The 13,066-nt window shown below is 46.8% G+C and overlaps 1 protein-coding gene across 1 annotated transcript; it reads right to left on the bottom strand.

Annotated features, from left to right (window-relative positions):
* Window positions 1-1,950: 1,950 nt before the first annotated feature.
* On the bottom strand, window positions 1,951-8,799 carry LOC142577790 (oxytocin receptor-like). The gene is made up of 4 exons (XM_075687241.1): window positions 8,375-8,799; window positions 7,309-7,542; window positions 6,034-6,375; window positions 1,951-2,913 (listed from the first exon to the last, which is right to left on the bottom strand). The coding sequence occupies exons 1-4, from the start codon at window positions 8,690-8,692 to the stop codon at window positions 2,470-2,472; spliced, it is 1,338 nt and encodes a 445-aa protein (XP_075543356.1). The 5' UTR covers window positions 8,693-8,799; the 3' UTR covers window positions 1,951-2,469.
* Between the last annotated feature and the right edge of the window lie 4,267 nt (window positions 8,800-13,066).

The raw sequence follows: 13,066 nt of genomic DNA, 5'->3' as shown, positions 1-13,066 counted from the left end.
ATTGGAATGAAAACAGATTGGAATAGTTTTACGTTGTAGGGCCCGGGTTTCCGCTCTATGAAAGATACACCTCTTCGTTTATTGACATACGGGTGTGTAAGAACACAGCGTTAAGATGTGTAGAGACAGAAACATGAGTTCCGGTGGGAACTAAGCTAGTCGTGTCGCGTCTCTTGGCAAGCCACAACATTTGCGCAGATTTCTTATTAACTCGATCTAGTTACAGGCGACGTCACCTTACAGTCTAAACATCTTTAAATAACTCCACGAGGCGGAAAATTTCTCAACGGAGCTTGTAGCAAGGCCTCTCCAGACGATCTCTCCGAAACTCAGAAGTGGGAAGCTTAGTCTCTCTCAATATCTAGCTAACCGTCGTATAAAGGCAGTTGCTAGCTGTCCAATGAAAGTTCCTATCACGTAATGTCGCTTCGAACGCGTTGACAAAACCTTTATTTATGGCGACAGCCACCGTTGTAAGGCGACCCCGTATGAAAGGGCCGCTTGCAAAAAAAAAAAAAGATAATAATCATGCAAGGCAAGGAACATTTTGACAAACGTTCTTAGCCAGCTACAATACTAGTCTGCTTAATCAGGACAAATGATATTTAATTCTTCTTTAGCCGACTACCTTAATAAATGTTGCTGTAGAATAGAGGAGTAAGTGTTCGTAATTATTCAAACCCGATGTCAGCGCGACACTCAGGATACGCTAGAACATTGATTTCGTATGTTCATGAGCGTTCATAATGAGTTAACTTCAAAAGAAGCCTCCAATGTGTAAAACAAAAGCCGCAGTTTTACCCGAAAGGCGGAGCGCCAATTCCAATAGCAAATTAGTAAATAATCATTCGAAGTAAGGATAATAGTTTTATCGGCAGTAAAAACTTGTAAACGTTCGCTTGCTAACTAAATTAACAACATGGTCTCACGCGCGCGCGAGCGAACATGAACAGATCTCCCTCGATGACCATGTAAATTCGCTGCGAAAGTGCTGGAGTGAGGAAACGCGGTAGCGGGAACGAACGGATTGTCTGTTGTACTGTCTCTCGCTTCAACGCGGAGTAAGCGGCGGGAGCACAGCACACAAGAAGATATCGGCCTTTGGTGCGCCTAGACGCCTAGACTCTGTTTGCATCGCAGATCACTTTCAAAATAGGGCCTGCACGACCGTACCATACGCCAGAGTAGAAAGCCCCCTCCCTCCTTTCCCCTTTCGCCGGTGCCTTGCGGGTGACGGAAGAGAGCGCTTCCCCCCCCCCCCTCTTTCGTCCCTTGTGCGCGCCAGATTGAGCCGCCATTGTCGGCTCACCCTCGCATACTTTCACGCGCATATGGCGCGCGGGGAGATGTTAACGCCCTTGCACTTTATACGGAACATCATTGCGACGCCGACAACAACGGCATAAATGCGCCTGGAGTGTCCGTATAATTGCTATCCCAATGTAAAAAACAGCTTATTGGCAGAATAGACTAACGAGGTTTTCTATAACCATTTTTATTGTAGTACGAACTGTACATTGAAGCTTTTGTAGAGGTCGTTTTTGTAACAGTGATATTTTAAAGCGCGGCTGGTGCTGAAAAGGGGAAGGCAATTTATTCAAGCCGAATCCTAGTAAAACAGATCGAAGAGGCATTTGGCTGTGGTTTGATAGATGATACCCATTAAGACGGCGTTAGTAATACTACACAAGCATATGGATTAACATCTTGAGCAGGTACCTGTTTAAGGTATTCCGCATTGGGAGGCAATCTAAAATGATATCTAAACACTATGTCAGTGCTCAAAGGAAGGTTTACAAGCTCTTGCGACGCTTGCTTTCTGCACGTCGTAATGGCACAGGACCACATGAGCAGGTGTGAAGATTTTTTTTTTGTAAGTGATACCCGCAGAGAAAAGACAAACTAACAAAAAAGACGCAGCATATGCACACAGCGCACAGGCTTGGAAACTTCGTCACTTTTTATTTTTATACGTTGTACGTTGTTCCAGTTCATCACAGGCCCTAACGGTGCCATAGCGACAACATCGCGACGCGTGCTCACCTCAATGAACATCGATGACATATAGTTGCGCCGTTTCAGTCATTAACATATCAATTGGGTTGAAAGACGCAAACATGTTCAGCAGTCACCTGGCGAGGGCTCCGTCAGAACATAGACACGCATAGACGTTTACACCAGACGAGTGAAATCAGGAGCGTACAAGGGCAATCATAAAATATCACGGGAAGCCACAATGTTCCGCTTGAGCGCAACTGTCGAATCAGGGAATCACCGTTGCTGTACTACAGGTTTCCCCAACTGAGCTTTCTCATCTGGAAGTAGTGTATACTTTCGGCCCTTTCAGTCTATTGACGATGGGGGCGAATGGAGACATGCGCTAGCAAAACGCCCACCGGAAACTTCGAAACCCTGCTCTTCCTGCGTAACCACCAGACATTCACCTCCAAAGGCCATGTGTGAACGCGATTACACAACAGATGCCATCACAGCGCTCCCGTTGATAGCAACCAGGGGTATCGTCGTGACGTCGCCACAAGGGCGCCCGCTTTGGTGGCAGAGCGATCGTCCCCTGCTGCTTAATGCGGGGCTGTTCACCGAGCCGGCATCTGGTGCGTAGGACGTCGTGGTGAGCACGCCGGTGCGCTGGCGTGTTGTCGAATCGCGAGCGCTGCACCGCCGACCACGACGGTGTCCGCGGATGCACGGCAGGATGTCGCAGATGCCGCGGCGTATGTGCACGTTGAAGAGCCCGTAGAACACCGGGTTCACGGCACTGTTGAGCAGGGCCACCGTCTCGGCGAAGACGATGGCGGCCCGCGGCACCTTGATGCAGTAGTGGCTGTGGATGCGTACGTTATGCACAGTGAAGTACGGTATCCAGCAGAGCATGAAGCTTGCTATGATGCAAACCTGCGATTTGGAAAGAGAAGGATGTTGGCGCAAAGAACGTAGCAGAATTATAGAATCTTGTGAATGTAGCGAGCTTACCGGCTCGTGAAGCGTCTAGTCAGAACTATAGACTACTCCAAGGATAAACTCTTTGGCAAGCGTTACACATAAGCAGCCATGTTTTAATGCGAAAGTCATATATGCCCCACTTCGTGAAAATCCTGCAGCGCCGTGACCAAAATGTGGTACCAAACATGGCCGACGGCGCAAACGCTAAAAACACGTAAGAAATACTGGGATTGACGTCAAATTTCTCAGTGCCTTACATAACCCGGCATCGTCTCTTTCCTATAGGCAAAACCTCACGCACCACTTTTGAAGGTGTGTTGGTCACCGTCGTCTTCGTTTTCTATTACGCGCTAACGATCCTTCAATACGAAATGGCACCGCTTTGCTCCTCGTATCCACATAGTAGGCGCCGCTTTCGACGCTAAATCATGAGTGTATGAAATGAAGCGCACCACTGCCATCATGTCTCAAAAGAAACGCCATGCAAGTTTACAGTGTGCGCGACAGCATGCGGATGAATACGTAAGTGAAAACATTTCACGAAAGCGACTACAATTCTTTCGCATTCCCGCACGTGAGCAGTCTTAAGTGTCCCTGCCGAATTTTTCTTACCGTGAACAAACCGCGGAAGCTGGAGACAACTAAACAACTCGGGACGTAGCGCTGACTAGCAAATGATTGTTTATTGCGGCCACCAAGGCACACACTCCGGCACACACGTGAACACTGTGCTCTTTGGACGCTCTCCTGCTACATGGTATCTGTTGTTTCTTTTGCATTAAGAGGGTGCCGACTGACTGTCACATACAATAAGCTAAATCTAACGTAACAAATACAGCCCAAGGTATTTGTGCTTATGAAAGCCACTGCTTCCCTGAAATTTTAGGCGTCCAATTAGGAAAAGCAGTGTGATGGGAAAATGCTGCACTTGGGGCATGCTTTCATTTCGAGTACAAAACATCAAGTTGTGATGGAGTCCTTATAGAGTTCGCTGCAGATCTTACGTATACCTATGCCTTTTCGTTCTAGGTAACACTTTCATTTGTTTATGAGGTGAAATAACATTTTCACCGGCCGCCGGGCGCTATACCATTCTGATTTATCAATGCAGCGCCGTTCACACCGGCCACTAGAAATGCGAAGGAAATCAAATGGCATTTAAAATGGCAACGACTCAGGTTTGACCACTCATTATTAAAGGCAAGCACTGAGCTGACTGAGTTTTGCCGAGCTGAAGCTTTTGAACGTTCGCGCTTCACGATTTCGATTGAAAGATCTCCGCGCGCTCATGCGGAGAATGGGCTTTTCGATGTTTTTAGATCTCGGACGCTCTTGCCTCCTGATGAGCGATCGCCCGTATCATGGCGAATGGGCATTGTGTTCCTTTCACCGCTCACTAGAATGAATTTTCTGGCGCTGCTGTCACTAAGCAATGCTTTAACGCAAGGTGCTTATCGGTGCTACAGCTTACAGCCCTGAGCACAGCCCCTTTGTCGAGCCTTCTAGCATATGCGCCGCTGTTTCGAGTTCTGCCCCTTCATTACTGAATGAGCCGGCCAAGCAGTGATGACCACCGCAGCGGTGACTGGCCGTGCCTTGAAGGCGATAAAGCACCGCCTTAAAGCAGGGCTGCCTAGCTCATAATATAGCGCTTCCTGCCGGTACCGTAGGCAAACCGATAAGATCGAGCTACGCGACGCTATGAATTATGAGACACCACCCGAACAATAGTGCATGCTTAGAAGTTACAAGGACAGCAAGAGTTCCTCATCATACTAGCTGCTCCTCTGACAAAACCCGTCCAGGAGCTACAGAGCCCTCAGAAAGAAGTTTTCTGAGGGCTGTACTACATCACAAATGCAGGGCATACAACTCAGGAGCTCGTCAGATATGAAAAGTAAGTGCGACATGCTTTAGCGTGAGTGAACGCATCTTGTTTTATCCATGCTGCGTCCCTTGTGCAATCTTTTGACATATGAAAACCTTTACGGACTGCAGATGATGTTGCTTGACGGATTGGAATAATTACCTCTAAAACTTTGTTTTCGCTTTTTCTTCATGTCACAAATCTGCGCATCTGTCGTCTTTTATTGCGCTTAAGTTTGTCTCAGAGTTTCAAAATACAGCAGTTTGCCGAACGATCTTCACTTTCGATGTTACTTCCTCGCACGAGAATTTTTCATTCCAGATGTTTAATAGACTGCACAACCTCAGGGGCAACGTTTACCTCAAGACCTCTAATCCGCCGTTTATGTATTGCCATTGATTATTGAAAACTTCGAGCGGGAATGCTTGATTCTGCCTTTCTATTTGTCGAATAACTGCTCAATAATACTCCTGAGAAGCGTGACGTCCTGTCGTTAAGAAGATAATTTATTTATGATAGTGAGCAGACACTTTACGAATTGCGTAACCACGCCGTAAAATTCTGCATGTGGGTGCCGAATAACTGTGGTATACAATAAACTAAATCGAACGTAACACATACAATGCAAGATATCAGTGCTTATGAAAGCCACTGCTTCCCAGCCCCTTTCCCCGTAGTGAGAAGGGGACTGACACTGCCAGGAATTAATTATCTTTATTTCTGCCTCCTAGGCAACCGTTCTGATGCCTAAATAAAATACTTTGACTTTGAAAATGGCATGCGCCCTGAGGAACAAAAAAAAATTTGGAATGAAAGAACGTTTTTTTATATCTACTCATGGTAAAAAAAAAAAAAAACTGAGCAAGGCTAATGTTTTCTTTTTGTTTGTTTCTTTGATTCTTTGTATGAGCAAAATGTGTTGGCTTTTCTAGCGCGATGTTAGCTTGAAAGCACCTGTCTCTCTACCTAGTGCAAGGTGGCTCAAAGATTAAATGTGGCTTAAAGAAATCTCAAAGATTTTCGTCGAAGTCAAGTGAATGGCCAAAATTCGCTTCCTTTACAAGCTACATTCAGAGGTAGAGTGGCGACTGCACGAAACTGCTTTAAATATGTGTCACTGACGGCGAATACGATATTTAAAATACAGCGAAACTCTCAGTATTGTTGTTCGGAAGTGACTAAAGCTTGAAGCAACTGCGTCGTACCGTGAGCTTAAGCGTCTTCGCCCGTGCTCTAGGCAGAAGCGGATGTCCTTGAGCGCATCGACGAAGCGTCGGAGGAGACGACTTCCCGTTGGCCCTGTCACTTCCCTTGCTCCTCTGGGACGACGAGCTCGTGGTCACGAGGCAGCTGGAGCCGTCCGAGCCGGACGCCGCCCACACGGCACGCAAGAGGCGCAGGTAGCAGGCCGAGATGAGAATGCCCGGAGCCACCAGTATGTACAGGGTGAGCCAGGAGAAATAGAGCTGTCTCTGCCAATGGCGGGTGTAGCCGACGCTGAGGCACTCGAAGTGCGCACGGCCGGACGTCGTGACGCCCGTCTGCACCTGCGCCGTACGCGGACGTAACATGAATTAGGTTCCTCCTTGTTGCAATCCATATAGTACAATACCATAGCCTCCTGCATACTCTGTGCCTGTCTGATCGTCGGCGAACCAATGGGAAGCGGCCGTCCTTGCAACAATGGTGGTGTCGCCATTTGCATAGGTTTGTATGGAGCAAAACTCTGACGTTTTTGGTGTTCGCCATTCATAGAAAAATGCATGAGCATCAATAAGAGTGGTAGCGAAGAGTGGAGTACAAATTTTTTCGCTTATAGCTCCCTTTCAAGACGAGTTCATGAGCTACGTCGGCTCGTAGTACACACGCCGATGTCTGTATTGCTACACACGCAATTGTGCCTAGAGCGCAGTGAGCTTTTGCCCTCCGCTACCTATGGCACGTGATAGGGCAATGACAAGGACTGTCGTTACTCTGCCCTAAACATCATGTCTCTGACCCTACGTACGTGGTACCTCTATAGACGACGGTAGTTCTTTGGTGATACAGCAGGCACAAGGAAAACGTACGAGGCTGTGATAGTACACAACTTCTAGAGCTACCACAATTCTTTGATTGCATTCTGCTGTAAATGGCACTTCTTTCTCATTGCGATGCTCATGGATACTCGTAGAAAGCGCAAGTGTGCGCTTCAAAGTTCTTGGCGAAGCATGGCGCGCGTGTCTTTATCTCAATAATTACTGTTGGTGCCCCCATTTCGTTGCTTAGCACATCTGCGCATTTCTTTCGGAATCACCACAGAATAGAGCAAAATCTGGTTTTATCCTTAGGTATATATGGAAAAGCGCCTCTCAATATACTACTTCTCCGAGAAATTCGCATGTAGTGTACGAGTCAGCAGTTTAGCCCCGGAAATCCGCATATACCCGACTTTTCTATATGCCAAACATATTATGCTGCCAAAGCGAGTGCGTACACACCTGTACGAAAATGAACAGCTGCGGCAGGGCAAGCAGAAAGGCCATTGCCCAAGAGACAGCCACCATGGCCTTGGCGCGGCGCAGACCCGAGCGTGACTCGAGAGGTCTGCAGATGGCCGCGTACCGGTCATAGCTCATCGAGGCCAGGATGAACGTGGTCGAGGCCAGGGTCACCATCTGTACGTACACGACCGCCTTGCAAGCGGGGCCTCCCAGCACCCAGCCTCCTGAGATCTGCGAGTCACAGATAAACACGCGCGCTCGATCCACCTGCAGTCGGTTGCTTGAGTCAGCAGTGTTCTCAACAGTACGGTTCGCACGTGCGAGCCAAGGAAAAAGAAAGGAAAGAATAAAAACTGTAATTTTGCCCGTTTATTGCATGCGAGAAGGACCGCGAAGACGTTTTTAGCGTAACACGAACAGGCGTACCATGTCTTCCAGCACGAGCATGGCCCAGTAGCTTACTTCACCGGCGTTCAAAGGTTACTATACTGCATGTGCCTTTATATTTTGGCATTAAAGAACGTGACATCGTGCTTGGTATTCGTTTTATTCACCAAGTAAGGCCAGTCGGCGTAATGATCGTTCCGAAGCCAACACATGTAAGTGAGATAGGCGCCTATCATATATATTCATGCGTTCGTGGGACACATGAGAAGGTATTGTACTTGTTGTACTTATGTATTACATTTCTGAACAAGTTTTCTAGCACTTTATCTTAACCTGCATCCACTTCCATATAAGATAAGTGCCTGGGCAAAGGGAACCGCATGCGCATTTTAGCCGTTTATTATTATACTTTCTATTTCAGTACCTAACCTCAGTTAAAGAATAGTTTGCTTACCCGCAAGACTTAGTTTTCAGCAATGACAGGACATTATGATTGATGGCGTCGCTTCACTGTTTGCACTCGGTGCGCAGATATGCTGCTTGGAAAGAACAATGCCACAGCAAAGGCGCTTTTGCCCAGATGACCATTATTCACGTTTCTGGTACCAAACACGGGTAACCGCACTCTCGCGAATAGTCACTTGCAACTCGTGTTTCTTAAGTGCATCTTGATTACCTCGAAGAGCATTTCGGACGACTGCGTGAAGAGGCCTACTGCCAGGTCTCCGATAGCCAGGTGTAGAATGAAGAGGTTGACGCGTGACGCCCGCTTGGCTGCGCGTGGTCGAGCCAGCACCGCCACGATAGCCGCGTTTCCCGCTATCGTGAAGAACATGATGACCGACAGAGGGACGACGCGCCGCACCAAGGACGCGTCCCAGTCCACGGCGTCCGGGAACACCACGGCCTCGGTTGATCCGTTGGTCCAGCTCGCCACCGTTCCCGGGAGCGGCACACCACCCAGTCCACGCTGGCCGCAGCTGGAGCCTCCCATGTCGGAATGCTTCGCGACGGTACCTGTGTGACTGCGCACTGTGCTATGTCTTCGCAGACAGCGGTGGCTCCGACATTCTAAACCAGCCGGCGTCGCGAACCGATGTGTCTGAAACGAAATGCGTTGCGTCCACGTTTGTAATAAGGCAAATGAAACCAATCTGCTGTCGACCAAGCCGCTTTTTCTTATATTGATATTGTATGCGTCGTATCTTCCTGAAAACCGATAAGAGCTGAAGTGCATAATCGTTTTTTGAAATGTTTTACCGACTGGTGTATTACGAACGGCAAAAATATTTCTTTTTTACCACGATTGGGTGCTAAAACATCGTCACGTACATGGACAAAGTAACCACCTCTTCGTGCTTCCTGTAATAAAAACTGTTTTTTTTTGTCTTAACATAAAGCTAATGTAACACAAAGGGGGGGGAGGGGGGGCTTGGTATGTCAATGCTATATCTTTGATTTCCATATCATCTCCATATTGTTTAAAACAAACTTCAAGGGTGCCTCTTGTCGTCTTGGACGGCACCCCGGTCTGGATTCAATTGGTGCATATTTCCACAAGAGCTGACAGTAAGAACGTCATTAAGCCATACGCAGAGAATTTCGCATGGGGCGCACGTACTTCATTTCCAAGATCGACGTTATGCGAAATGACTTCATAGTTCATTTTGAAAACGAATAAAGCGAATAAGCAATTTATTCCAAGAAGAGTATCAGGAATACAATAGCTTCTACAAAGCTGTACAACATCTCTTCGCCTACGTGACAACATTCCCACCGTATACATCAGGAGGGCACGCGGTTAGTTTGTCCCTTGCCAAATACGTAAAATAAATTTACTCATGGAAAAGCGGAAACCTCTTTCTGGTTCCAGATAGTACAATTATTTTCGTTGCCGTACAGAAGAATGCTGCTGTCAAGCCGCTTGTACCTGTGCATTAATGTATTAGAATTAGGAGCGCCGAAGTAGAAAAACGTGTATGGTCTGAAATCAGGGCAGCCGGTCACATGGTAGAGGTAGAGAGGGGATGGGAGGGCTTGGAAGAGTATATCATTATGTGCATGTATGTATATATTCAGGATGTCCGACGTAACTTTAGCCAAATAGTAAATATATGTGAATGCCACGTAGTTGCACGGAAACAAGCTAATGTTCTCTGCCGTCATATACATATATATATATATCATCATCATCATCAGTCTGGTTACGCCCACTGCAGGGCAAAGGCCTCTCCCATGTTTCTCCAACAACCCCGGTCATGTACCAATTGTGGCCATGCCGTCCCTGCAAACTTCTTAATCTCATCCGCCCACCTAACTTTCTGCCGCCCCCTGCTACGCTTCCCTTCCCTTGGGATCCAGTCCGTAACCCTTAATGACCATCGGTTATCTTCCCTCCTCATTACATGTCCTGCCCATGCCCATTTCTTTTTCTTGATTTCAACTAAGATGTCATTAACTCGCGTTTGTTCCCTCACCCAATCTGCTCTTTTCTTATCCCTTAACGTTACCCCTATCATTCTTCTTTCCATAGCTCGTTGTGTCGTCCTCAATTTGAGTAGAACCCTTTTCGTAAGCCTCCAGGTTTCTGCCCCGTAGGTGAGTACTGGTAAGACACAGCTATTATATACTTTTCTCTTGAGGGATAACGGCAACCTGCTCTTCATGATTTGGGAATGCCTGCCAAACGCACTCCAGCCCATTCTTATTCTTCTGATTATTTCCGTCTCATGATCCGGATCCGCCGTCACTACCTGCCCTAAGTAGATGTATTCCTTTACGACTTCCAGTGCCTCGCTGCCTATTGTAAATTGCTGTTCTCTCCCGAGACGGTTAAGCATTACTTTAGTTTTCTGCATATTAATTTTTAGACCCACTTTTCTGCTTTGCCTCTCCAGGTCAGTGAGCATGCATTGCAATTGGTCCCCTGAGTTACTAAGCAAGGCAATATCATCAGCGAATCGCAAGTTACTAAGGTATTCTCCATTAACTTTTATCCCAAATTCTTCCCAATCCAGGTCTCTGAATACCTCCTGTAAACACGCTGTGAATAGCATTGGAGATATCGTATCTCCCTGCCTGACGCCTTTCTTTATTGGGATTTTGTTGCTTGCTTTATGGAGGACTACGGTGGCTGTGGAGCCGCTATAGATATCTTCCAGTATTTTTACATATGGCTCATCTACACCCTGATTCCGTAATGCCTCCATGACTGCTGAGGTTTCGACTGAATCAAACGCTTTCTCGTAATCAATGAAAGCTATATATAACGGTTGCTTATATTCTGCACATTTCTCTATCACTTGATTGATAGCGTGAATATGGTCTATTGTTGAGTAGCCTTTACGGAATCCTGCCTGGTCCTTTGGTTGACAGAAGTCTAAGGTGTTCCTGATTCTATTTGCAATTACCTTAGTAAATATTTTGTAGGCAACAGACAGTAAGCTGATCGGTCTATAGTTTTTCAAGTCTTTGGCGTCCCCATTCTTAAGAATTAGGATTATGTTAGCGTTCTTCCAAGATTCCGGTACGCTCGAGGTCATGAGGCATTGCGTATACAGGGTGGCCAGTTTCTCTAGAACAATCTGTCCACCATCCTTCAACAAATCTGCTGTTACCTGATCCTCCCCAGCTGCCTTCCCCCTTTGCATATCTCCTAAGGCTTTCTTTACTTCTTCCGGCGTTACCTTCGGGATTTCGAATTCCTCTAGACTATTTTCTCTTCCATTATCGTCGTGGGTGCCACTTGTACTGTATAGATCTCTATAGAACTCCTCAGCCACTTGAACTATCTCATCCATATTAGTAATGATATTGCCGGCTTTGTCTCTTAACGCATACATCTGATTCTTGCCAATACCTAGTTTCTTCTTCACTGTTTTTAGGCTTCCTCCGTTCCTGAGAGCATGTTCAATTCTATCCATATTATACTTCCTTATGTCAGCTGTCTTACGCTTGTTGATTAACTTCGAAAGTTCTGCCAGTTCTAGTCTAGCTGTAGGGTTAGATGCTTTCATACATTGTCGTTTCTTGATCAGATCTTTCGTCTCCTGGGATAGTTTGCTGGTATCCTGCCTAACGGAGTTACCACCGACTTCCATTGCACACTCCTTAATGATGCCCACAAGATTGTCGTTCATTGCTTCAACACTAAGGTCCTCTTCCTGAGTTAAAGCTGAATACCTGTTCTGTAGCTTGATCTGGAATTCCTCTATTTTCCCTCTTACCGCTAACTCATTGATCGCCTTCTTATGTACCAGTTTCTTCCGTTCCTCCTCAGGTCTAGGCTAATTCGAGTTCTTACCATCCTGTGGTCACTGCAGCGCACCTTGCCGAGCACGTCCACATCTTGTATGATGCCAGGGTTAGCGCAGAGTATGAAGTCTATTTCATTTCTAGTCTCGCCGTTCGGGCTCCTCCACGTCCACTTTCGGCTATCCCGCTTGCGGAAGAAGGTATTCATTATCCTCATATTATTCTGTTCCGCAAACTCTACTAATAACTCTCCCCTGCTATTCCTAGTGCCTATGCCATATTCCCCCACTGCCTTGTCTCCAGCCTGCTTCTTGCCTACCTTGGCATTAAAGTCGCCCATTAGTATACTGTATTTAGTTTTCACTCTACCCACCGCCGATTCCACGTCTTCATAGAAGCTTTCGACTTCCTGGTCATCATGACTGGATGTAGGGGCGTAGACCTGCACAATCTTCATTTTGTACCTCTTATTAAGTTTCACAACAAGACCTGCCACCCTCTCGTTAATGCTATAGAATTCCTGTATGTTACCAGCTATATTCTTATTAACCAGGAATCCGACTCCTAGTTCTGTTCTATCCGCTAAGCCCCAGTAGCACAGGACGTGCCCGCTATTTAGCACTGTATATGCTTCTTTTGGCCTCCTAACTTCACTGAGCCCTATTATATCCCATTTGCTGCCCTCTAATTCCTGCAATAGCACTGCTAGACTCGCCTCACTAGATAAAGTTCTAGCGTTAAACGTTGCCAGGTTCATATTCCAATGGCGGCCTGTCCGGAGCCAGTGATTCTTAGCACCCTCTGCTGCGTCGCAGGTCTGACCGCCGCCGTGGTCAGTTGATTCGCAGCTGCTGGGGACTGAGGGCCGGGGTTTGATTGTTGTGTTCATAGGAGGTTGTGGCCAAGTACTGCATATATATATATATATATATATATATATATATATATATATATATATACACACACAGTGCAACTGATGGTGGTCCGCTTCAGACCACCGTTGGTTGCACGTTTCACTCCTCGAAGAGGCAGGGCGTGTGTCGACTGAGCTCCTGAACAAAGCTTTGCAATGTGGTGAACGCGGTTTAAATCATAGATCCGGGCCCTCAAAATG

Source organism: Dermacentor variabilis, chromosome 4, assembly GCF_050947875.1.
Source record: "Dermacentor variabilis isolate Ectoservices chromosome 4, ASM5094787v1, whole genome shotgun sequence".
NCBI classification, from domain to species: Eukaryota; Metazoa; Arthropoda; class Arachnida; order Ixodida; family Ixodidae; genus Dermacentor; species Dermacentor variabilis.
The sequence above is the reverse complement of the archived record's forward strand: the minus strand, read 5'-3'. Positions and strand labels throughout refer to the sequence as shown.

What these genes read in the sequence shown, in the direction of transcription:
- LOC142577790 (XM_075687241.1), bottom strand. Translation starts at nt 8,692, where the DNA reads ATGGGAGGCTCCAGCTGCGGCCAGCGTGGACTGGGTGGTGTGCCGCTC. An exon ending in CGTCCGAAATGCTCTTCGAG is followed by an intron (nt 7,543 to 8,374) that starts GTAATCAAGATG and finishes TGTGACTCGCAG; the next exon opens with ATCTCAGGAGGCTGGGTGCT. An exon ending in AGCTGTTCATTTTCGTACAG is followed by an intron (nt 6,376 to 7,308) that starts GTGTGTACGCAC and finishes CGTACGGCGCAG; the next exon opens with GTGCAGACGGGCGTCACGAC.